General features: G+C 42.6%; 1 protein-coding gene across 2 annotated transcripts; it reads left to right on the top strand.

Moving 5' to 3' along the window:
- Nucleotides 1–121: 121 nt before the first annotated feature.
- On the top strand, nt 122–26,694 carry rps6kc1 (ribosomal protein S6 kinase polypeptide 1). 2 transcript variants are annotated; one of them, XM_015947298.3, is made up of 16 exons: nt 122–371; nt 1,377–1,412; nt 2,164–2,284; nt 2,468–2,583; nt 2,660–2,753; nt 3,428–3,481; nt 3,563–3,985; nt 4,154–4,278; nt 4,410–4,508; nt 7,591–7,638; nt 8,029–8,161; nt 11,739–13,397; nt 14,001–14,090; nt 23,202–23,284; nt 24,594–24,689; nt 26,387–26,694. In XM_015947298.3, the coding sequence occupies exons 1-16, from the start codon at nt 270–272 to the stop codon at nt 26,486–26,488; spliced, it is 3,381 nt and encodes a 1,126-aa protein (XP_015802784.3). In that variant the 5' UTR covers nt 122–269; the 3' UTR covers nt 26,489–26,694. The 2 variants fall into 2 exon arrangements, with proteins under 2 accessions (XP_015802784.3, XP_015802785.3); XM_015947299.3 differs by lacking the exon at nt 1,377–1,412.

The following is a 26,694-nucleotide window of genomic DNA, read 5'->3' on the forward strand; positions in this document are numbered from 1 at the left end:
AGCCAATGCACACCAGCTGTAATTGATGTTATCAAAATGCAATTTCTATGTTTTGCTTAATTGTAAATATTCACATTTATTAACGCTGTAAAATAATCCAGCATAATAATATCAATGGAAAAAAAAGCGGTGGCATCAGTTGCAGTTCCAAGTTTATCCACGGAGAGGCGCTACATTTTTTTGTTATGCTAACTCTAATCAGAATTAGACACCATAACAGCGGCTAGCTCCCCCCGGCTGCTAGCTTCGGCAATGTTGTTACTATCAGAATGATATCACAGCGGGAGAGAGGAGAACTCGCTCGGTTTTATACTGTCACTGATCCTACAAAGCACCAGAAAGGCTACACTGTATACAAAGTCACTGCACGAGTAAGTAAATATAAGCTTTGACAAATAGTGAAAAGCTAGCCGTGGCTAGGTATGTTGCTAGCCAAGCTAAAGGGATGAAGATTCAAACACGGTTAGAATCAGTGAGTATATCCTCTGGGCGGTTGTAACTTGCGAGAACACCACAGGTAGAACCTCACCGCCTTGCTATTGCTTTGAAAATGTTGATTTTTATTTTCTGCGGTGAGTTTTCTGGCTGCTAATAACAAGAAAAGGCTGAATATGCAGTCATAGAACAATGTAACGTCATATGAATGGCGATAGAGACAAAAACAACAAGAATAACGGAAATCCACACGTAATTTCAACATTAATTAAGTTTGCGCGTTATTATAGAGATTATATAAAGAGGGTAGATGATGTAGGGTGGATAAGAGGTGTAGAACACTGACTTGTATATTGTAGCTGCTTCTCTAATTATTGTCTCCCTATGTTATTATAATTTCATTGTTTATTTCTTAATTCTAATGTTTGCATATCATTTATTTTTCTTGCACCAAATATCGCAGCAGTTTCCTAATATTGTGATTCTCGCACATATGGCAATAAAACCCTTCTGATTCTGAAACAATATCAGTACTTGCAATGTTCTGAAATCCTGTTGTCATAAAATTACTTCTAATTGATAATTAATAAATAATCAAATTTAAAAACCGATAGCTAAATTTGTGATTTCCTCTAAGTCAGAAGCTATGTTATGTAAAAGGAATATTTCAGCAGTTTCAAATAGCCTTTTTTGTTCGAGTGACTAGGCAAGCCCAAATCCAGTTTAATAGCTGCCATTCTGCTGATCATCACTCTGGTGATGTCCCGTTCTAACACTTAAGACTTTGATCCATAATGAACTCATTGTGACACTCAGACCTATCCCCTCCCTCTGCGTGCTTGTGACCACCCTCATCAGATTAAGCCTCCACACTGAGAAATGGACAAGCGCTTTCGCTGAGCTTCCTGATTCTTGAGTCCTGTTCTCTGTTTTCCTCACAGATCATCTCCAGAAAGAACCCAGAAGATGTCCAAGAGGTTAAACATGCTTTTCTTTCATTCTCAGTTAGTGAAAAGTAACTTTTTCTTCTAAAACGTATGACAAGAGTTAGGCCCTTTTGACAAAATTTCACATTTTAATAATTTAAGAAACGTAAAAGAAAACAGCAGATTAAGAAACCACCAAAGCTTTGAGGAAAGGTGCAGAAAGTATCGTTTATTACATGTTTACGAGTATTCAAGAATACCTCATAATTTAGTTACACTTTTATAGATAATAAGTGTTCATTTCAGACCTTCTTGCGACACTTATAATTCACCATCTACTTAAAACCAACAGAAAACACAGAGAATGAAATGCTTTGTGGCAGAAAGCCACCAACATAACTCAACAACAATTTCAATTATGATACCAAGTGAGTTTCATGTGGAAGCAAACACTCTTTCATTACTGAGCGGTGCTGAAGCGTAGCAACAAGGAAATGCAGTTTTCTCACAAAAAAAACCCTAAGATTTTAAATCAGATTATTGTGTTTAGCCGTAACTTGTTTATCGGCGGTATCTGAGGTTCTTGCTGAATTTTGGGGTTATAAAGCTGTTACTGATCCATTCAGATGTAGGTTTTTAAGAAAACCTGATTTAATTAGGTTTATTTGGATGTTTTTTTTCAGTCTAACTCAAAAATGAGCGTCACATGAGCCGATTGTGTGTTGGGAAAACCAAACTGATGCTGCTTGTATCTTCGAGCCATTATCGACTCGGTCCACACCCTCTCATCTTCTCTCTGCAGATAACGGTATGGAAGAGATATAGTGATTTCCGGAAGCTCCATCAGAATCTCTGGCAGCTGCACAATAGTGCATGTAGCCAGTCGGAGCTGTTTCCTCACTTCCCTAAGGCCAAAGTCTTTGGTAAGACCCTTCCCTTCACCTTCAACTTATCCAAGGCGTGATAAGAATCTCTGATTAATCCATTGTGATCGTGTATTCAGAGTTTTTGTCCTTTCACATGATTGTGTTGGTGCTTTTCCCTGTTTGAGTTCTATATAAAGATTACGCCTTTGTGTGTGTTTGTGCTTATTTACGTATTTATAGGTCGATTTGGTGATTCTGTGATAGAGGAAAGAAGACAGTGCTCTGAGGATCTTCTACAGTTCTCTGCAAACATCCCTGCTCTGTATAACAGTCAGCACATTCAAGATTTCTTTCAGGTATTGGATTGTTTTTGCAAATGTGCAAGTGCTTGTGTTTATTTTTGTAATTAGTTTTCTTCTTTTTTACTTTAAGGGAGGTGAGGTTCACGACGGCTCCGAGCTCATTGGACCACCTGAGCCCTTTTCTGACTTCCTGGCTGACAGTTTATCTGATTGTAGTTCTGATGGTAGGGTCACAGAAATCTTTCTTTTCTAATATTTAAAGACCAAGTTTCCTAAAGAGCAATTTCTTACTTGTTACTTTTGAACTATAGTCAGTCACTCTGATTTTCACATTCAGGCTAATTGTGAAAATAGCCTTCTACCCCTATTTCCTGCATTAGCCGCCGATAGAAAACAGACGGAGAAACGCTCACGTCAGAAAAAGCCACACAGATCTACGTCACGCTGAGTGTTAACGTTCATGGACTCACCCATCTTGGCTCGTGACGAGGAAGGCTGTCGTTGTTTTAGCATCCAGGAAAAAGCAGAGCATGTCTCGGCTCATAGAAGCTAACCGTTAGCATTAGCAACTCCACAACATGGCAGAACTCCTTAAGGGTTGTGCGATTTGTGGAGATAAAACAGTTGCAGAGTGAATGGAGGCAGTGGAAGAGTGGTGTTGCTGTTAGCCAATCAGAGGCAAGGTGTCTGAATATCATGAATATTAATGAGTAAGACTCCATATGTTGTCGTTTTCTGCTCCTTACTCCTACTGCTAGCTTCTACTTACTGAAACAGGAGAGCCAGAGCTTTCTTCCTCACAGAACCACTCACAAGGAATTCGTTTATATAGAGACGTGTGCAGATTTATTGAAATCGGTGACTGAGAGCTCTAAAGAGAGATGTGTGTGCTTTTCAGTTCAGAGAGACATTAGCGGTGCAGAGGATCTGACTATCACATCTGACTATGGAGGTAGCGTTTGCTCCAGTTGGTTAAATTTCCTGTTTATTGATGACACATATTTATTTACTGACCTGATTTGTCTATTTTCAGGCCCATCCAGTGACAGCGACCTGACCTCTCTGGCAGTGGATGCAGACTCTTTAGCCGGGTTGGATGATGGCATGGCCTCAGGTCGCACCTCCCCAAACCACTCACACGGGGGAGCCACCAATATTAGCATCAGCTGCAGCCCTCGCTTGCCATCCTTGCGTGAACGCCGCACCCCACCACCTGCCCCCGCCCCTGCCTCCTCAGCCCCTAACCCAGAAGTCAGCTGGCCAGGTCGAACATCGCTGCTGTCCAGTGGTCTGAGAAGAGCCAGCGGTGGCAGCGCCAAAGACTTGAAGTCAGACTACCTAGAAAAAGCCAGTGAGCTCATCGGTTTTGCAGTAGAAAAGGAAAAAGAGCAGGACTACCAGGCAGCTTTTACGTACTACCGCAGTGGGGTCGACCTGCTGCTGCAAGGAGTACAAGGTCAGACTAACTTTATAGGTCAGGGGTTTCCAAGGTATAAAACTGATCTCTTTCCTGTAACCAGCTCAAATCAACACTAGCTTGTCATATGGCATCTTCAATTCTTAATAAATACTTCAAATTACAAGTTTTAAAGACAAATGAGCTCTTCAACTTCAACTTTTTTAGGTGAACCAAGTGCAGCCCGCCGAGAGGCGGTGAAGAAGAAGACGGCCGAGTATTTGATGCGTGCCGAGCAAATATCAAGTCAGCATCTGAGAAGCAACATGGGTCAAGGATCAACACAAACTGTGGTGAGAGGAAGATAAAGGCTCCGTTCTTCACCGGCTGTCGGGTTTTTACACACGTTCTTTGGGTCAAATGTTGGAAGAAGTGCAGATTTTAAACTTTATGAACTGATTTTGTATTTATTCTTTCCATCAAGGCCTTTGGGTCTCAGTGCTGCTCATCTACGAGCAGAGGAGGGCAGCAGAGTCCGTTTGATGAGCTGATGGCTTACAGGGTGATAGGAGTCATAGATAAGGTAACCTGCTACTCAGCATCATAATTCGATGCTCCTGAGTTGGTTTTACACATGTCGGGCTTAAATTTGGTGTGTGTTAGTCTGAGATCAAGGTGTCAATTAGCCTCTGAATCTTAGTACTGAGATTTAATGTCAGGATTTCCTCCAGTGATTACAGTCGAGTCAAGCTGACATTTATATTACAGTAACCCCGACCCAGAATGCAGCTCGTATCTGTCTTCACTTTCCCCTCCTTGTGTCCTTTTCTCCCGTCTCTCCTATCCAAGTCAATAAAACCTAATAGATTTACTAGGTGCATGGCGGGGCCTGAGCGTGTGTATGTTTAGTGTCAGTTATGACTACCACAAGGTCAGTTTGGGTTGCTGGTCCTCTCAAACAGCTGCCGGCGAAGCAACTCCACCACTCAGCCATGAAATGACTTGGCACGCAGCGCGGAGAATGACACACTACATTGAACCTATGTTGCTCATCCACACACACACACACACACACAACCCTAAGAAAAATGTTGACACAATTCCAACATGTGTTATTCCACAGAGATGGACGCAAACTACACAATAACACGGAATCAACTCAAGCACAACACAAATAAAAGTTATGCAGCAACATCCTCCTCTCTTCTACTTCCTCCTCTCAGTTTAAACGAGGACAGAGGGGACAGATGGCAAGAGCTCCTCACCCTACTGCTCCCCATACCCCTTCTCCCCCGCCGCCACCCTCCCCTCCCTGCTTCCCTGATGCTTGTTTCTTAATTATATTAGCACCCTGGCTAGCACCGCCACTCTGTTTACTCGCAGCTCCATTCATATCCATTTAGCCCGCACCTGTTTGGTCCTAGTCAGGGTCACGCACCCGCAACACGTGCACCAGAATAAACACAAACACACACCAGGGCACACACATATGCTCAAGATGTCCCGCGAGACGAGCGATGGACCAGGAGAACGATGGAGATGTCAGAGAGGGGAAAAGAGGGCCGATGAAGGGAGATAATGAAGATGTTTGGGAGGGACAGGAAGGAAAAATGCAGGAGGAGTTGTATTTTTTATAGGAATTTCTACTTTTGGGCACGGGGTAGACCGATATATCTGTCAGCCAATATATCGGGCCGACATTTACCAATTGTTATGCATTGGCCAATATTTGTTCGTTGTAAAGCCAATTTCATGTCAGGCACATCCTCAGGCAGCCCGGTGCTGTTGCAGATTTTTATTTAAATGTGTTTTTACATTCACTAATAAAAGTCTGCATTAAAATACTCTAAATTAACTTTATTAAGGTGTCTGACTTTAACACTGAACAGTGCAAAAAGTTAAGATTTAACAGTTAAGGTCAGAGTTCAAAAACTGATTCAGCTTCAGAAACTTTTGCATCAACTTATATAACTGACTTTTTAGCATGAAAACAAAGTGGAAAATGTCTAGATATCGCCATGGAAATCGACCCATAAAATCGGCTGACCCTGTCCTCTACATATCGGCATCGGCAATAGAAAAGCCAATATTGGGTAACCTCTACTTTTGCGTGATTTAGAGGGTAAAGAGATTGAGCCGGTGTCGGTACAAGGTCTGCTCGGGTGCAAGATCGGCTCGGGGTCCATCGACTGCCGATGACGTTAAAGTAGTTGATTGGCTGAACATGAACCTTATGGGATTACGTAATCACGTTACGTTGTTATCACGTTACGTTGGTCCAGGCAAACTTTTCTGTTGGAAAGATGGACAACTTTTACAAAGAAATCCATCATTACCTCTTTGAAAATACACTTTTAGCATAGAGCTGCATGTATATTAGGGCTGAACGATTAACTGCATGTGCAATTAAATTGCGATGTGACAAAAGGAGATTTTCTAATCGCAAAGGCTGCAATTTGGCAGCGAGTGGTTAGCGCAATGCTAATATACGTGGAAAAACCCATAGGAATGCTAATGCTAATATCACCATTACATTACATTATTACAAATTATGAGTTAGAATCTTACCAAATGATTACATTTGGAGTATAATAGAAAGTAAAACTACCATCAATCAAATAAGTACAGACAGGTATTTTAGTAAAGCCAGAAAACTTTTAACTCCAGAGTTTTGGCTAGCAGCTATGAGCGTAACTGAACTACGCATGGACAAGACGTCAAAAACTCTAAACACAAAATACTTCAATAAACGGGACACACTTCTTTCCTGCAAATACAATTTCACAGGTGTTGCTAATACCTATGATCCTTCAAGGGATGTGCTCAAAGACGAGTTCAACATTATGAATACAATATAGTGTTTTATTTTACAAATACCATTATAAACACAAACTTACGTCTTAAGAAACATTATTTTAATAACAAAACTGCTAAACTCTTTCCAACAGTATAGATGTGTAGTGAATTTTGTCCGAGTGGGTTTGCCGTACTTTGACGTCATCGGCAGTCGAAGGACCCCGAGCCGATCTTGTACTGACATCGGAACACTTTAGGGATTCGTTGCACTGCTCTGTTGGGACTTGTTACAAAATTAAAAGTGTTGGAGCTTCATAAAAACATCTGTTTTATCAGGTTGTTGGGTGTTTTAAGAATTCTGTTTACTTTGGTAACTTTTAATTGCAATTTTTCATTTTTTTTAAATAATTAATGAAACATTAGCCTTGATAAATAGTAACAAAAATGGCCTCCTCCTTATATTTAGCATTTAGCGCACAGATTTCTCTAAATTCCTTTTAGTTTTTGTTATACAACACATTGACAATCCCATGAAGTCTATAAAAAGTGTCGGTGTTTCCCTCGAATTGTATATTTTTGGTTTTATACATTAGAATAAGCATGTTCAGATCTTAAAATAGGGAATTTTGGATATTTGAAACAATGAAGCTGTAAAAAAAAACAAATTTACATGAATTTTCTGAAGCTCTGATAGTTCCAAACAAAACCGCCAGCTTTCGATATAAATCAAAAACTCTTAACTTATCTTGCAGTGCCCCCTCGTTTAAACCTCGTTTTGACCCTGTCCGGTCCCAGACATGAACGTAGTGTAATCTTAGACCGCTTCTCTCTGTTCCTAGCTAACCATTAATGGCACTATTCCAACGCAGGTTCTTCTGGTCATGGACAAGAGAACACAGGAGACGTTCATCCTCAAGGTAAGTGTAATGTGTGTGTGTTGCTGTGCATCCTTGTTGTCCTGGCTGTAGGTGTAAAGTTGGCCAGAAGCTGCTGTGTGTGACCGGTGTAATTGATTCTAATGAGCTCATCTCCATCAGCTCCTCTGCTCTCAGGTGTGAGACGTGTGCCAGATGCTAATGCACAGCAGACACAAACGACCACACACTGACATGCATGCACACAACCAATGTGAAGTTTTATGGTGCTGATAGGTGTGTGTCGCTTGATGAATCCAGTGACTTTGGGTTTCTGTGGGCCATAACTGCTACTTTATTAATGGGAACCTTCTCCTCTGACATCGTCTCGTCCTTCTGTAGTTTCATTTTGTGAATTAAATGAGTTTTTCACAGTAGCTCTTCTAATCCCAGGGTTTGAGGAAAAGCAGCGACTGTGGGCAGGTTAAGAAGAACATCATGCCTCACTTGGTGCCCCACATGGTGCAGCTGAGAAAGTTCCTCATCTCTGAAGACTCCATTTTCCTCTTGCTGCAGTATGCTGAAGGTAAATGATAGAGATGTGTCAGTCGCAGATTTCATGGCCACTTTAAGTTTTTCCTCTTTAATAAATAAATCTTTACTGATTCCATTTTCATAATAAACATTTTCTACTTTTATAGAAAATTATTTTTATTGGGTAGTAATCCATTCCACCTCTTACAGGTTTGTTCTATAACTCCAGTCTTCAGTAAAAACTTCTAAACCAAAGGCATTCTAGTGCTAGCTTAGCCATGTTACATTTAAAAATCTGAATTAAAATCTGACTTTTAATCTCCAACAGCTAAGGTATGGCAGCATACAGTATTTAGGGTCACTCAGAAAAAGAAAAGGTTTAAAGTGATTTTCTTTTGTGTACCCGAGATTATGTTACATAAGACAGTTAAAGGGGCATTATGGAAGTTTGACAGCCAAACCATGTATAGAAATAATAAATGTCTTCTTCATACATTCTCCTGCAATGCCCTGGTCCTGTAGAATGAGCCCTGGCATGTTTACTGTGATTGCCTGTTTTTCTGTAAAATCACAGAAAAAGAGAGATGCTCGGGTCGAGCAGGCTGCTTCATGCGAGTTCACGCTCAGGCATCGCCCGTAGCATTTGCTATCCGTAGCTTTAGCAGCAGAGAGCAAGGCAGTGCCACTTTGTCGCTGTTCCTAACACCTAGTGACAAAGCTAGCTACATTTCTGAGGACCCTTAGCTACTTTCTGTAGAACTTTCTTCTAGATATTTCCTGCAAATTAGCAACAAAATAGCCATGAACCGTTCTTTGGTTTGACGTTGTTTCAGCTGTCATCAAGGATATAAATGTAACAGAAACTGAATGTTACTAGAGTGTAGCTCAACTTGTAAGATGTCTTGACTCCCATGCAGAAGACCTGGGTTCGATTCTGGATGTGAACATAGTTTATTTAGAGTTTATTTTTTACATTAATGATAATTTTTTTACAGTAAGATGCCCAAATTTTTATTCGAGACTCGCCGAACGGCATTGAATTCACAGATAAAAAAGAAGTGGGTTCAACTTTCATTTTGGAACAATTTTTCAAGCAAGGGAAGGGAATGACCTGAGCATGCAGGAGGACTGACCCATCATAAACCTTTGTCGGCTGTGCTGAAGAGAAAGGTACAGAACCACATTATTTAATTAATTAGCTGCGCGTTCTCCTGTCCTCTGTCCTCCGGGCCACACACACACACACGCGCACGCACACGTGCGCACACACACACACACACACACACACACACACACACACACACACACACACACACACACACACACACACACACACACACACACACACACAGGACTGTCTCAGCTGTTATTTTCGTTAAGGAGTGTGCACGTACAGCATGCACGCCTCATGCACGAGCCTACTATTGAAGCTGCTGTTACGCTTTTGGCCTGAGGGGGCAATCCCGAGCATAAAAATTCTAAAGTCCCTTTAAACTCAGACTCTGTAGACAAAATAAACATCAATATTTTAGGAATAAATATAATAGAGTAACAAAACCAGCAGCAGGTGTAGGAATATGAAAAATAAGGACAGTTGAGGTCAAAAAGGTGCAAAATTTGAATCTTAAAGCAAAAGATCCAAATTCTACTTATCTGTTTAATCTCCTCACCTTTTGTCTTGTTACCCTTTCTTTCCACTCTCGCTGCTCTCTTTGCCCTTGTTTCACACAGATGTTTTATTGTGATGGGTGTGTGTTACAGGTCATTATTCTAAATACCAGGTGGTGCAATGCTTCATTAGCTGTACCAACACCTGGGCCTCCTTACACCCTCTCTCTTGGATGTGTCTGTAGACTGTGTGTGTGTGTGTGTAGGTGACTACATACAGTCATATTTAACAGCCCTGTAACCTGTTCAGTCTGGTGTCCTCCATTACCATCTTACACTATTATTAAGTTTAATTTGAGCTAATTAAATGTTTTTATCTAAAATGGATTTTCTGATGTTAAAATCTGTTCTGTGATAAGGAATCTGCTTTTTCCTTAAACATGAAAGAAGCTGATGAGAATGGACAAGCAAACAAAGGGAGGTAGTGACCTGAGTGACATTGGACACAACAACATGTGGATGGTTTTACTTTCTAAGCCATGGAACTGCCCCGCTGTCATTATCATCATCGCAAACTCGCAATTCATCCTCATCACGCACAGCAGATGCTGGATTCTAATTGCTCACTTTACAGCTGTGTGTGTTCCTGTAGGCTATGTGTGTGTGTGTGTGTGTGTGTGTGTGTGTGTGTGTGTGTGTGTGTGTGTAGCCAGATCTTTGAGATGCAGTGTTTTCATTTGCAGAAAAGTGAGATACATGTCTGTGAATCCCTGCCAAGCACTCTGAATAGTTTCTGTTTTACTCTTCTTTGCCAACAGCACAAAGTGTGCGTGTGCACAGGAACTGAAAGACACTTTCGCTTCACAAAGGCTCCAACTTGTCTATGTGGCAAAACGTTTTCCGACTTAAATCGATAACTTTCTAATAGCTTCCTCCAAAGCACAATGAAGCTTTTAGGAGTTGGTGCAACATGCGTTTAAAATTCAACAAATTTCAGCAACCAAAGGGCAAGACATGTTTAAACATCCATAAAAAAACTTTAGAAAGACGGTTTAATCGAATTTAAGATTTGATCACTTAAGAAATATCTCCAAACTGCAAAGGTTGGTGTCAAAACACAAACGTGAAATGGTTCTCCATGCCGTTATCTCCTCCTGTCTAGATTACTGTAACACACTTTTCACATGTTTTAACAAAAAAGCCCTTGACCGCCTTCAATTGGTCCAGAACTCTGCAGCGAGGCTTCTAACTGGCGCAAACAGAAGAGCACACATCACTCCTATTCTGATGTCTCTGCACTGGTAACCCGTTAACTTTAGAGTTCATTTTAGAGTCCTGACTAGAACTTTCAATGCTCTACATGGTCAAGCTCCTCCCTATATTACTGAACTGTTAAAGCCTCATGCTCCAACCCGAGCCCTCAGGTCCACACACCAGAACCTTCTAGAAGTTCCAAAGACCAGATATAAAAGTTGAGGTGATCGCTCCTTCCAGACTGTTGCACCCCGACTCTGGAATGATCTTCCCTTATCCTTACGCAGCATTGACAGTCTGGACACTTTAAAAAAATGCCACCATTAAATCATGTGTTTTTAACTGTTTGGCATAACCCAGCTTAAACACATGCTTAAACGTTCTCGTTTAGAATCAGTTATTCACACTTTATTTCATCCAGACTTGATTGTGCAAATTCAGTTCTGATTGGTGTGAACAAGTCTTTGCTAGACCATCTTTGGAAGGTTCAAATGCAGCAGCATGTTTTCTGACAAACTCAGTCAGACACACATAACACGTCTGTCCTTGCCATTTTACCCTGGCTTCTTGTTTATTTTTATTAATTATTTTTTACTGGGTTCAGTTTAAAATTCGTTTTTGTCTGAATCTTTCATGAGCTGGCTCCCTCCCATCTTTCGTCTATAACTTGACTAAGTTTCTCTCTACCACCTCAGTTCCTCTCCTTATATTCCATTTTTCTGTTTCATTCCTTTTCCCCAATCGTTGTTCTGCTGTTTTGTCTTCAGGTGGGAAGCTGTGGTCTCACATTGGAAAATACCTCCATAATTCCAGCCCAGATGAGAGCTTTGACATCCCTTTCATCCAGAAGAGTCACACAACAGCTGTGCATTCACCACAACATGTAACGGCACAGGTAGATGTTGGTTCCGCCAGTTGTGATTCAGAGACCAATGCTGGTTCAGATTCTGCCTTGGGCCTCCAGAAGGAAGAAGAAACCCCCTACGTGCCGTCTCTCAAAAGGACCCTCCCTGCAGGGCTTATTGAACAAAGTGGAGGCCAGTCGGACTCGGGAGCTACCTCTGAAGAGGAGTGCACCAACAGTTATCTGAATCTGTGCAACGAGTATGAACAAGAGAAAGTAGAACCTGATGCTCTAGAGGAAGAAGACAAGAAAAGCGAGCAGGAGATGCTTTCAATAGATGGTCCAACTGCAACAGCCACCACGTCATCACGCAGCCGCTCAGTTCTTAGCAACGATAGCCTCTCTTCACCGCTGAGTTCTCAGGAACTGGGCTTCTTCTCGGATTTGCCTGAGACAAGTGGGCACACGCTTGATGATGACCTGGGTAAAGAGGAGCCCGACCATAGAGAAGTCTTTAGCCCTTCTCGTTCCCCTGCTGCACCTCTCTCTTTGGATCAGTCCAAGCACACACCCATGCAGTTTTTCCGTATCGACAGCAAAGACAGCGCGAGTGAGGTGGTCTGGCTTGACTCAGGAGAGCAGCGACCTTCTCATATGCAAGTCCATGTGTTTTCTACATCCATTCTGGGTTCTGGTGGCACTGAAGAGCCTCCTGAGCTGGCTCAGGAGGTGAACGGCCAGAGCTTGGAGTTTTGGGGGTTGGGCACTAGTGATGGAGACTCTAATGAGTCAGTGCCTGTAATTTCATTTCAAGAGGCAGCAGTCGAGGATGAGGGTCACCCTCCAGACCTGCTGGTTAATCTTCCTGCAATAAGTGGGACTGAAGACCCTTCAAAGAAAGAAAAAGAACCTTTAAGAGTTTGTTCGGGCCTGGAGGTGGCATCCTCTTCCCAAAAGTGCTTCCAGCCTGATGTTTTACAGCTTCATAACCAGCCTGAGCAACCAGAGGAGCGGCCTCTGGACCAAGAGCTGTCATCTTTCTGTACAACCTTTATGACGTGTGATACTAGTGTTGCATCAGCTTCTCCTTTCAACTCGTTATGGAACAACAGCTCCATGGGTGAACAGGAAGACTCTTCCAAAGCCCCTGTCCTTTCTGAATGCCCAAACAATGACTTTCTGCTCAACACCGACATTGTGAACCCCGATTCTGATGATGAGAAACTAAAGCCTTGCACAAGATTAAACACAGACTCGATTCCAGACCTCAGTGAGAATAGCACAGTCCCTGTCCCGGCCTTCAAAGGGACACAGACACGTGCAGTTGTTGAGGGTTTATTAGGTCTCGATGGTGAATCATCAGGAGTTATTAGCACTACAGGTGGCAGTGAATTTGATAAAGAAGTGTCGCGGCTGTTTGCAGAGCTGGACAATCTGTCATTGGCTGCTTCCCAAGCTCGAATCCCGGAGGAGTTTGTTCAACGCTGGGCAGTGGAGATGGTGAAGGCCTTGGATCACCTCCACCAACAGGGCATCATCTGCCGGGACCTGAATCCTAATAACATCCTGCTTGACCACCAAGGTTAGAATTATTGGGTTCCACCCATTAAAATGCTTAGCTGTTTTACTTGAAGACACTTATTGTGTGAATTAAGTCGAGAAGTGTCCCATCTGACCACATTTGACGGAGGGTCGGCCTTCATCAATCCGTCACAAACCTGTTTACCAGGAACTCTCTAGAAGGAAAATAGTTCCCGTGATGTCAGATTCCCCCCTCGACAACTTCTTTTGTCTTCCTACAATCGCCTCTCCCCACCTCATTATCAACAAGCACCTAATTAGCTGAGTGGCTGTTTTCGTCTCCCTGGTGGTAATTATTGTTCTAAAGGACCCATCAACGGCCTAGTGTGGTGCATCAGTCTGGCTAGCCGAGGCTAATGGCTACGGCTACCTAATGACACCATTAGTTCTAATGATAGCGTTAACGGGTAGCCGCTAAACAGGAGTAATCTCCAGGGCTGTTTGCTCGAAAAGCTCAGAGAGAGGGATGTAGAAAGAAGGAAGGAAGGAAATGCGCTCTGAAGGTTGGCGATTGGTTAGAAATGTTAAGTGACAGCAAGGGTTTTAGGAAAGGTGATCATCAAATCCAAATTTGTCAGATGTTTTTAATCTTTCCTCTCCTTAGGTCATGTTCAGCTCACCTACTTTTGTAGCTGGTGTGACGTGGAAGAGTCCTGTGACAAAGAGGCCGTTACTAATATGTACTGTGCACCAGGTGAGCCACACGTCCAAACCCTCATATTTCTACAGCATTCAACACAAAATCACATTTACAGCCACAAATTAAAATGTTTGGGGTTTCCTTACAGACCAATACAAAGAAAACGTTTTCCTTTAAGGTGTTTACATGAATGTTGTTCTTTGTGGAACATTGACTCATTCCAGTCTTTTTCCATCCATCCATCCATCTGTTTTCATCCGCTTATCCGGATTCGGGTCGCGGGAGCTGCAGCCTAAGGCGAGAGGCCCAGACTTCCCTCTCCCCAGCCACTTGGGCCAGCTCCTCCGGGGGCATCCCAAGGCGTTCCCTGGCCAGGTGAGAGACATAGTCCCTCCAGTGTGTCCTGGGTCTCCTTTTGGGTCTCCTCCCGATTTGACGTGCCAGAAAAACCTCACCAGTGAGGCGTCCAGGAGGCATCCTAACCAGATGCTAAAGCCACCTCAACTGGCTCCTCTTGATGTGGAGGAGAAGCGGATCTACCCTGAGCCCCACCTGGATTACCGAGCTTCTCACCCTATCTCTAAGGCAGAGTCCAGCCATTCTTCGGAGAAAACTCATTTCGGCCGCTTGTATCCGCGATCTCGTTCTTTCGGTCACTACCCAAAGCTCATGACCAGAGGTGAGGGTAGGAACGTAGATCGACCGGTAAATCGAGAGCCTCGCCTTCTGACTCAGCTCTCTTCACCACGACAGACCGGTACAACGCCCGCATCACTGCAGATGCAGCACCAATCCGCCTACCGATCTCACGCTCCAGTTTTCCCTCACTCGTGAACAAGACCCCGAGATACTTAAACTCCTCCACTTGGGGCAGGACCTCATCCTGACCCGGAGAAGGCATTCTACCCTTTTCCGAATCAAGACCATGGTCTCAGATTTAGAGGAGCTGATTGTAGCGTTATGGATGACAGTCTTTCTGGGACAAAGTTCACGTTCCAGCTAGGTCAAGATATAACCTTTATCCACAGATTAAAGCCATCAGGAACCAGAGTGTCTGAAGAATAATCATCAGCCTGACTGTTTATCTGTGTCCATCCCAAGATGGACATCTTCAACTATTATCAAATAACTCAATAAAAGCTTATTATTATTAAGGTTTATAATAATCATCATAAATAATCATCCTTTTCATATTAAATGTATTCTAATTAATGAAATGACTTATTAACCTTGGGTTAATAATAATTATTATTTATGATAATCAGTAATGTTTAATCAGTAACCAGAAGATGCCTTTGCACGTGTCCAGCTCATGCAGGATTCGCTTCAAGGTAAATACTTCACACATGTTTTGACGCATGATCAAAGCTTTCTTCCTGAGAGAGTGGGCGTGTCCTGGAGCTTGGTAAAACTATCCATCCCCAGCTTCAGAACGAGTTCTTGAACAACACCACGGAGATAGGGAAACGGCCGTCCCTGAATCTCCACCTGCTGTTCTACTCACGCCGACTAGAATAAGCTAAAGAATAAACAAACTGTAACCAGCTAACGAAGACTCTCCCAGAGTCATTGATTTCTGAGTTAAGTTAAAAGACGAAAAACTCCTTCAGAGTTACGGATCTTGAGACGCAAATTGTTCCACCAGTCGAGTGACCCAAGGAGACATCTCAGGACTGATCTGGTCGCATAGAGGTTCTTCTACCAACCTCATGCCTGGAGAAAACCATCTCCACCTGGACACTTTGGATCCGAAGGAGGGTCTTCTATATGGGTGAGGTAGACTTCGACAGATTGCGTCTGATGCTGTTTCTCTCTAAATAACTCAGTTAGCCTCAAAACATCATCTTCATCCAGACCGCTTCCATCTCTCTGGGAATGAAACCTTCTCATAACTTCATCCACGCATCCAAACTCGTATTTTCCATTTAGCTTCCATTCAGGCACAGGTTTGCTTTTAAAACAAGTTTAATATCAAAGCTGTTGAAAATTGTCATTAAAATTGCCATCCATGAATTGTCATTTTATGATTGTCGTCTCAAATCTCTAAGTTTAAAATTGTTAGTAATAAAATTTCTTCACTTTTAAACTTGCCTCATTATTGAAACGAAACACAGAAAAGATATAATATTTCTGGTTATTTGAAAGCAAAGATCCTAGTTTCTGATTTAAAATAACTTTTGCTATTAAATGTAATTATCTAAATTAAACATTAATCTTTGGATTTAAAATTAGATCAAACAGGTTGATGTATGAACTTAGATCGATATATAAGTATCTGGGATATTTATATATATGATATAAGCCTCATAGGTTAGTCTGATTGGTCATTTTTCGGAATCTCCACTGAATAGCACAGAGGTGATTTCAGTATGCAGATTTAACTCTACATGATTCTCATCCCAGCTGCTTCACACTCGGCTGCGAACCGCTCCAGCAAAGCTGAAGATCACGTTCTGATGAAGCCAACAGGACCACATCCTCTGCAAAAAGCAGAGACCTGATCCTCAGGCCACCAAAACGGATGCCCTCCACACCTTGGCTGCGCCTAGAAATCCTGTCCATAAAGGTTATGAACAGAATCTGTGACAAAGGGCAGCCTTGGTGGAGTCCAACTCTCATTGGGAACGAGCCCGACTTACTGCCGGCAATGCGGACCAAGCTCTGACACCGGTCATACAGGGACCTAACAATGCCACTACAATGGAGGCATGGAACAGGGTCCATTCAGACTCGATGTCCCCCGCCTCCCCCGGAACATTTTGGAAGTTCTGTCGGCGGTGGGAATTGAAGCTCCTTCTGACAGGAGACTCTGCCAGACGTTCCCAGCAGACCCTCGCGATACGTTTGGGCCTACCTGGTCTGACCGGCATCCTCCCCCACCATCTGAGCCAACTCACCACCAGGTAGTGGTCAGTTGACAGCTCCGCCCCTCTCTTTACCCGAGTGTCCAAGACATGCGGCCGCAGGTCAGACGAAACGACAACAAAGTCGATCATCGAGCTGCGGCCTAAGGTATCCTGGTGCCAAGAGCACATATGGACACCTTTATGTCTGAACATGATGTTCATTATGGACAATCCATGACTGGCACAGAAGTCCAATAACAAAACACTCAAACTCAGATCAGGGGGGCTGTTCCTCCCAACCACCCTCTACAGGACAATGTTATAACAGCATCAAGATTATAATGCTTTTGGAGCTGAAAATAGACCCGAGTTTATTTCACGTGTTCATTTTCATGAATATCATTCCAGTCTTTAACTTTTATTTAAAAGATAAAAGTTAAAAATCTTTTAAAATATTCGATATGGAGGCTGAGGAGTATTGTGAACTTTCTTTGGTTTTTTTAATGATCACATTTATGAAGATTATTTAAAAAAAACTAGACTTTATTTTAATGTTTTTTTTTTAAATCATGATATCTAGGGAATCTGCGATAACATTTTTGAAAATAAGACAAAAATTATGAATAAAAATTGACATTGACTCGCAGATAGAAATATTTCTAATTCGGGTAATTTTTATTTTTAAGTTACATCCTTCTGACAATTAGTTTTTATCAAATATCAGTTTTTGTTGAGCTCTTCTAACTCTTCATTAGGGGATGTAAATGCCACATAATTTGTATTTTTGTAAATACACATAATATTTTTAATTTTATTAATATTGTGGATGATGTCTTGTGGCCTCGCAGAGAATTACTATAATAAAAAACACACAATACATAGAAACATGTTAATTATCTTCATGTACATAGTTGTTAATAAAAAAATCTATTTTTATCCCGATTCTTTTATATAATCTATATTTAAATCAGTTCTCTAGACTGAAATGAACAGGCCTTCACAGGCAGTTGGAGATCTATGTTGTCTAAAGCTTATTGAAACAGGGACCCAAATTGCCAGATTAAAATAAGAAAATATTTACTTTATGGGTAAAAAATATTATTATTGGTTTTCTTGGTTTTTAAAACGAACTCGGGTCTATTTTCAGCTCCAAAAGCATTATAATCTCGATGCCGTTATAACATTGTCCTGTAAAGGGTGGTGTTGTGCTACTTTCCTTCTCTAGTGTGACAGCTCTGTGTCATTGCTCCCCAGCTGACCAGTGGCAGCTCTGGCATGCTGTTTAAAGGCTGTCTAAAACAAACTGCTGCTAGACTACAGGTTCAGGTCCCTATTTAGCACTTCTGTGTGTGTGGGAGTGTGTGTCAGTATGCGCGCTTGCTATATTTTTCCATTATGATCACGCTCGGAGCATATGTCCGCACGCTGGACGGCTGGATGTGTTTAATCTCTTTATTTTAATACGCTGGATTGATGAGCACTGACTGGATGGACTGGATTCAGTCACAGACATGCACAACAACTCTCCCTCGCTGTTCTACGTGCAGATATCATAGTTTAGGAGGTCTGGACGTTACATCATCTCCCAGATTTAATGAATCAGAAACAAGAAGTTCCCAATTTACTATTCAAACAAGAGATTACTTCTAGAAATTTAAATTCTTCAGCCTTAAATTTTGCAGTAGATGATCCTAAGAGACAGAAGAAAGTTTGTGAAACTTGCGTGTGTAAATCAAATCTAAATCTTAGCTAAAAAGTCTTTTTCACACAAGTAAAGGTGGCTTTATCCGGATAAAAGCATTTTGATCCTTTGTGAGCTGAAAACCTTCACTCTTCAGTTTATTTCATGTGTTCATTTTCATGAATATCTAGTAAAAAAATAAATAAAGAAGATCTACACAGACATCAGAACAGATGTGAAATGTCCTAATAGCTACATTTTTGTTCCCATGTGGATCATTAGATGTAATACAAGCTGTTGCTCAGCAGGGGGCGTGTTACGCTGCTGTGAGTAATTAATTGTTTTGTTTGTCTTAAAACAATTTAAATTCATTTCTGTTGAGTGATTCTATTTTATTATCTTAATAATTTCAATAATTGAACATGCCAGCACATGTGTGTGTGTTTATTTATGTATGTATGTGTGTTTGTGGTGTCTGTGCCTGTGTGTGTGTGTGTGTGTGTGTGTGTGTGTGTGTGTGTGTGTGTTTGTGGGCGCGTGTGTTTATGTATATGTGTGTATGTATGTGTGTTTGTGTGCGTGCCTGCGTGTGTATTAATGTGTGTGTGTGTGTGTGTGTGTGTGTGTGTGTGTGTGTGTGTGTGTATGAATGTATGTGTGTTTGCGTGCACCTGTGTTTATATATATATATATATATGTGTGTGTGCACATGCGTGTCTGTGTTTGTGTGTGTGCGTGTATGTATGTGTGGTTGTGCTTACGCGCATGCGTTCATGGTAAAATGGTAAAATGGTAAATGGCTTGTATTTGATATGGCGTGTATTTGGGGCGATGGTGGAACAGGAGTTAAGTGCTCGCCCCATAATCGGAAGGTTGCAGGTTCGAGCCCCGCTCAGTCTGTTGCTGTCGTTGTGTCCTTGGGCAAGACAACCCACGTTGCCTGCTGGTGGTGGTCGGAGGGACCGGTGGCGCCAGTGCTCGGCAGCCTCGCCTCTGTCAGTGCGCCCCAGGGCAGCTGTGGCTACATTGTAGCTCATCCCCACCAGTGTGTGAATGTGTGTGTGTGAATGGGTGAATGACTGATTGTGTTGTAAAGTGCCTTGGGGGGTTCCAGGACTCTAGAAGGCGCTACATCAAATACAGGCCATAGCGCCTTCTAGAGTCCTGTACCCCCCAAAGCACTTTACAACACAGTCAGTCATTCACCCATTCACACACACACATTCACACACTGGTGGGGATGAGCTACGTTGTAGCCACAGCTGCTCTGGGGAGCACTGACAGAGGCGAAGCTGACGAGCACTGGCGCCACCGGTCGCTCCAGCCACCACCAGCAGGCAACGTGGGTTAAGTGTTTTGTGTTTATGTTTATTTATTTAGCAGACGCTTTTATCCAAAGCGACTTACAATTATAACCTATAGGGCATGTTGTGATCTGTGGGGGAAACCGGAGTACCCGGAGGAAACCCACACATGCATGGGGAGAACACGCAACTCCACGCAGAAAGGCCGCAGCCGAGTTTCGAACCTGCAACCTTCGTGCTGCGAGGCAACAGTGCTAACCACTGCGTCACCATGTAGCCCCAAGATCTTGCCCAAGGACACAACGACAGCAACAAACTGAGCAGGGCTCGAACCTGCAACCTTTCGATTACGGGGTGAGCACTTAACTCCTGTACCACCGTCGCCCCATATGCACGTGTGTGCCCGCCCACGTGCGCGCTTGTGTGTGTGTGTTTTCGTGTGTGCATGCGTGTTTGTGTGTGTGTGTGTGTGTGTGCACACGTGTGCGTGTGTTTTTGTGCGTGCATGTGTGTTTGTTTGTGTCCGTGTGTGTGCTTGTGTGTCTGTCTGTGTGTGTGTGTGTGTGTGTGTGTGTGTGTGTGTGTGTGTGGGGGGGGGGGGGGGGGGGTTATGTATTGCTGTTTATCCAGACAGGGTCAGCTCTAGCAATGGCTTCATTCCTGATGACAGATTTATGTCTGTTTGCCAGAAAGCTAGCAGGGGCCCTGCTGTGACTCTGTGTGTGTGTGTGTGCGTGTGTGTGTGTGTGTTAGAAGGAGGAGGACATCATGTTTTTAAAACACACATATTCACACCCAAAAAACACGGGTGCGTACTTGGAAAATATGGTGAGGGGGTATTAATCTGCTTATCCTGCGATGGCGCTTATTTATTTTCTCAGTTTTGTCATTACTGATAAACATCAGGTGGCTAATGTTTTGTTAACTGGTAAGGAAAAAAAACAGCTGTTTTAATGCACTACCTCCTTTAAGCAGAAATGGGAAATGTTTGTTCTGTTTAGAAGGAAGCAAAGCCAAAAGCGATTGTCTTGATGATCTAAAAAAGGGGAAACTCGACTTTTCTTCCTCTCTGAGGCAACAAGGCAGTTATACCGAGGACTCCATCGTCCTTGTTCTGTGATCCTTTTACCTGCTCGGTGGCGTGTGATCGAATGGAAGATAAAGTTTAGTTCCCCTGTTGACACTGAGCTGTCAGTTCATTGTTTTCAACGGCCTTTCAAGGAAGATCTAACGCGACAGAACTTCTGCTTTATTGTATAACTAATAAACTCTTACCGCACAATTAAGATGGATGACGGGTTTGTTTCAGGGTTGTTCTGATGAGAAACTTTCAATGGTGTTATTCTCAAGACATGAAAAAGTGGACAGATATGCATAAAAGCCCAAGTTTAAAAATAAAAGTTGCTACCAAACACCAAAAAATGCCAACATCAGGGTTCTGGGAAGAACTTCTTTATGTTTGTGTAAACATACAACTAATGGAAATACTCAAATGGCCACAAAACCTTCAACCTTTTTTCTCCGACACTGCTGGATGTAGTCGGGCTTCTTATATCGAAAGTTTGACCGTTCAAAGGTGTTTACAGGTGAGCTCGCTGCGAGGCATCACACGCCTGCTTACAGAAACTTCCTCCTTTCAGGACGGCAGTTGCGTTTTTAGGGAAGTCTTTATAAGAGGAGAAGAGAAGAAGTTCCTTATGAGCCGCCATGAGGGATGAGACGATTAAGACAAAGCAGAGGAGGGAACTGCTCCGATGAAAGGAGAGGGAAGGACAAGACTATTGTACTGTTTTATTATTGTTGCATTTCTCAGAATTTTCCTTTGTTTTTTTTTGTTTAAATTAACTTCTCAGGAAAGAAAAAAATCGGGTAGTTTTGCATATCTTCTAATTAACACGTCCTTCTGTAACAGTGGGCTCTGGATGACCCATGGCCCGTGGATGCAGTTAACTCTCCCTTCCCGTCTCCTTTGCTCCCTTCCTCGCTCTGACAGAGCAGCAAGTGTGGCCAGCTCCACTGTACAATCCCTGCAGCTCCTTAGACATTAATCCATTGTGATGACATCGACCTTGCTCTGAGACTGTGTGTGTGTGTGTGTGTGTGTGTGTGTGTGTGTGTGTGTTTGTCCAGTTTCTACCCCCCAGCTCATAACTACACAGGTATCAGTGGTCCGTTCAATGACGATCTTCTCTCCTTGGCTGTCAAAACACTGGTCCTGGGAAGCCCTGAAGACCGTTTGCTCAGTTGGTTGTGTGTTTGTGAATGAATGTGTGTGTGTGTGTGTGTGTGTGTGTGTGTTTGTGAAATGTGTAAGTCGTACCACAGTCCTCTCCAACCTTGGCTGCAAGAGAGCTGCACAGGGCCCTGGAGTTCCCAGCAGCCTCCAGGAGACAAGGGGTCTTTGTCTAATATGCTCCCCCAGCTGAGGAGCCTGGTCCCTGGGCACACACAACCGTGACCCTGGGTCCCGGCCCCTTTGGGTGACCAGCCCCCTCCCCCCTTTGGAGAGCAGAGGAGCTGAGCAGCACACGAGGCCATCTGGTATCCAGTGGAGCTCCAAACGAATGTCACTGCGCGGTTCAGCTGTGGACGCCCCGTGGCCTTTGCTCATCCCCGCTGGAGGACCAGAGAGAAACAGCTTCACCTCTGGAGGACACCGTTACTTCCAAGAAACTTCTTTTATTCATTTTTTTAAGTGACAAAGCCAAACACCTACAAAGACAGAACTTTTAGCGTTTTCTGCCCTAAAGCCTAATTAATTCAGATCTAACATTTATTTCATGTTCATTCTCCAGTTTTAATATTCATCTAGGATCTAAGGAAACAAGACGTCTGCCTAAATATTCATATTGAGAATTTTTTTCCCTTTATTCCCCGACACTCAATTTACCAGACTAATTAAATACGATACATATAACAATTATGTGAAGTAATAAGCCAGGAAAAATGGGATTAAAGACGACTAAACATGTATGCTGCTTCCAAGTGTCCCTGCTTTGTGTGTCTTGGTGTGTGTGTGTGTTGCAGAAGAGTGTGTTTGCGTTAGAGGTCAGGTCATGCAGATGGTGTGAAGTTGCAGCACAGACGGTTTCCTCAATTTAACTGCTTTTTATTATGCAAATCGCCCTTTTATGAGACACACATTTTGTGTGTGTGTGTGTGTGTGTGTGTGTGTGTGAGACGGAGAGAGAGAGTGACCGTGGTGATGTTTTTGTGCTCATTTTGAATTAATTGTATAAATTTGTTGCTACTAGAAGCAGTGTTTAATGGAGGAGATGGAATTTCTAATGAAATGAAATGTTTAAATTAATATTTTCCTTTCTTTTGTATCCAGAGGTGGGAGGTATAAGTGAGGAGACGGCATCGTGTGATTGGTGGAGTTTGGGCGCCGTCCTTTTTGAGCTCCTGACCGGCGCGGTGAGTCGAAATCGGATCCAGAAAGTCGTTTTCATCTTTGTTCCTAAGGTGTTCTGGGATGTCTGTAGGTCTCTTGGCTTTAAACTCTCACACACTCTTTATGGTTATGCCAGCTTGTGTGTGAGTGGGTGGAGTTTGTTGGTGTGTGTGAGTGTGAGGTGCGTCTTGGCTGCGGTCTCTTGCTCCGGTTCTCAGGGAGTGCCAGGGGTGTCGGTGTGACTTTCTCCCCCAGCCTGAGCTCCATCTGCTGGGCTACCGGGTCAGCTCTCCCCGGGACTCTTTGCTGGCTCTTGGAGTGATGCCGGGCTCCGGGCACGCTGACCTCAGATCAGCTTGCAAGGTGAAGACCTGGGCAGCTCTCATGTCGCTGCAGCTTGGCTGGTCCAGGATCCGAGGACCCATCTTTTGAGACATTCAAGAAAGGAAGGGAATCATGCTTTTCTTTTATTGTTTTGCAGATGATAAATACAGAAATGCTTGTTTCACTGCTTGTAGGACATTTATAAACTCAGTAGCAAGCATGCAGGGCAGGTGCAGCGTTCCATCAATTTTTCATTGTCTACTAGATTTGAATAAATTCTGATTGCCAGTGGGCATGTTTTCATATCAACCATCATTGTTGGGTTAGCGTGATTATGTCTAACAATACACACCTACGTACCTGAGCAAAAAAAAAAAAAAGAAGGAAAACTCTGCCACACAGATGTCTCCTTTGATGATTATGTCTTTGTACGGCCCTGGCAGGAACACACACACACAGCAACACACAGTGTCTCTTGATCCTTGCAGGATAAGATCTGGCCCGGAGCAGTCTTAACTGCTGCTAGGAACGCAGCCAGAACTCCTGCAGCATGCGTCAGGGGAGGGAGAGAGGCAGCAGCCCAAACTGTTGGGATAAAAAACATACTGTGTTCTCGCGTTTTCTTTTTAGGTGTAGACGGCATGTGGCGATTAGTAGTTGCTGTCAGTTATTTCAACACTACCTCCATGTTTTGTGGGTAGAAAAGCACTTTTAAGCTCGTTTTGATGTTCCTGGTCAGGCTTTAGATTCGTCATGTTTTTATTCTTTCTGTGATTTTGTCTCTGCTGGACTCCCACGACAGTTCCAAGAAAGAGCAACAGCAGTGACATCATCACCTCGTTGTTTGTGTGATCAGTGTTGTTTCAGGTGTCCTGACTCTTTGGTCCCCTCCTATCTGTCCAGCTCTGATGCTTTTACTCTGACTTGGTCTCTGCAGTTGTCCAAATGTTGTGTTTAACATTGATGGTTATCTGTCTCTTTTCTTTCCATTTCTCCTTCCCGCTGCAGTCTCTAGCTCGCTGCCATCCAGCGGGAATCAGCCGTCACACGACTCTCAACATCCCCGAGTCTGTTTCAGAGGAGGCCAGATCGCTGCTGGAGCAGGTCAGAGGTCATCTCAACTCAAATCCGGGTTTTGTTTCATTTCTTCTTTTTTACGATCATTAAAAATATCAAGTACTATCTTTAAACTATAAAATAATTATTTAATTGTGTTTACATCTGGTCCAGTCACATGGTTAAGATGAGAAGATCCCACAGTAGCGAAATTTGTGTGTTACCTCTACTTGGAAATATTTGTTTATTCAGATAAAAACATACTGAAAGACACGATTCTTATTATTTCTGATACATTTCGGTAGATTTAGCTACATATGATCACTAATATATATATATATATATATATATATATATATATATATATATATATATATATATATATATATATATATATATACACACACACACACACACACACATATGTTTTATTTAGCACATTTAGACATTTACCTGCCATCTGCTCTTGAGGCAGCTGAAAAACCAGACATTTATCGAATTTATAACAAACGTTCACATTTTTCTCGTCTGTGAACTCATCAATGCTAACGGCTAATTCATGCTACAATAACAGATATTCAGTGTGGAAAATTTTTGTTACAGTATAATGCAATTTACAAAGTTATAGTTAGAGATGAATTGGAATCAAAATCAGTATCAGCAGGTCGGAGCTGTGCAAGAACTGGAACACCAGAATTTCTACTAATGACAATTTCTTTGGTGCTGGTTTTTAAATATTTTTTATATTTTCATACCGTAAAATGCAAACATAATTAAAAGGTGTGGAACACTGAAAACAACCTTTTTTTTCTAATAATAATAGTTGCATCTGAGTATTTCACCCATCTTGACTCATGACGGGGGAGGCTGTTGTGGGTTTTGCATTCAGGAAACAGCAGAGAACTTCCTGGCTAGTAGAAGCTAATGCTAGCATTAGCAACTTCACCACACTGCAGAAGCTCCTCCAGCCTTGTGTTATTTGTGGAAATAACGCATCAACGTTGCAAGTCAGTGGTAGAGTCGCGTTGCTGTTATCCAGCCTGTGGCGAGATGTCCAAATATCAGAAAGTAAGATACCAAAGCCAGCCGTCTGAAGCTCAGCTGTGATGTGGCTCACCTCTAGTTCCTGGAAATGGTGCCCCGCCCCCCGGGTGCGACTTACAAGGCATTAATTCCTATTAGAGACCACTGCAAATGCATTGATTAAACAAGTGTTCCACACCTTTAAAGAAATAATTACAATATTTGTTTGGATCCAATAAGGAATTCTGCACTCATTAAACAGCCATCTCCTTTACATTCCTGTCCTCTAACAGGAATATTTTCCAGTAAATGTATTCCATTGGAGCAGCAGCTCTAGTGGTTCCTCAACCAAGACAGTATTTGCTTTGAGTGTGTGAGATCTCTACGCTATCAAAGTAAAAATATACCGTATAATAACCATAAGTGATTTAGGAATGTATGTATTTTTCAGACGGATTAGATCAGATAAACAACTGATGGACATGTCCTTAATAACACTGTTGGCACCCTGCTGATGTCTTAAAGCTAATTGCAAATCCTCCAAACTGCTAATCTTTAGATGTGTATTAATGTGGGATAATCTGACAGACTTTCTGAGCAGTCATGGCATGACGGTGATCACACAGAGACGCTGTCGACCCGATAATTGTATAATTCCTGTTTCTGATCACAGTATTAAAGATATTTTCCACTTTATCCACCTGTTTTTGTATTTGAACCAGCTTCTCCAGTACAACCCAACAGAGAGACTGGGAGCGGGCGCTGGAGGAGTCGATGATATCAAATCTCACCCCTTCTTTGCTAGAGTGGTCTGGTCCAACTAGATGACGCTTAACAGGGAACGGCGAAAACCAGTGGTGCATGATGGGAAACCGGATTTCCTGAATGTGCTCCCATCCAGATGGACAGAAAAATCAAAACATGCATTTAGCCTCATTGTTCAAATCACATGTGCTTGGATTTTATACCAGTAAAGCTGCACTGGGGACACTATTTACTGGTGTGAGCGATGATCCACTACTTCACTTTT

The sequence above is a fragment of the Nothobranchius furzeri genome, chromosome 2 (genome assembly GCF_043380555.1).
Source record: "Nothobranchius furzeri strain GRZ-AD chromosome 2, NfurGRZ-RIMD1, whole genome shotgun sequence".
NCBI classification, from domain to species: Eukaryota; Metazoa; Chordata; class Actinopteri; order Cyprinodontiformes; family Nothobranchiidae; genus Nothobranchius; species Nothobranchius furzeri.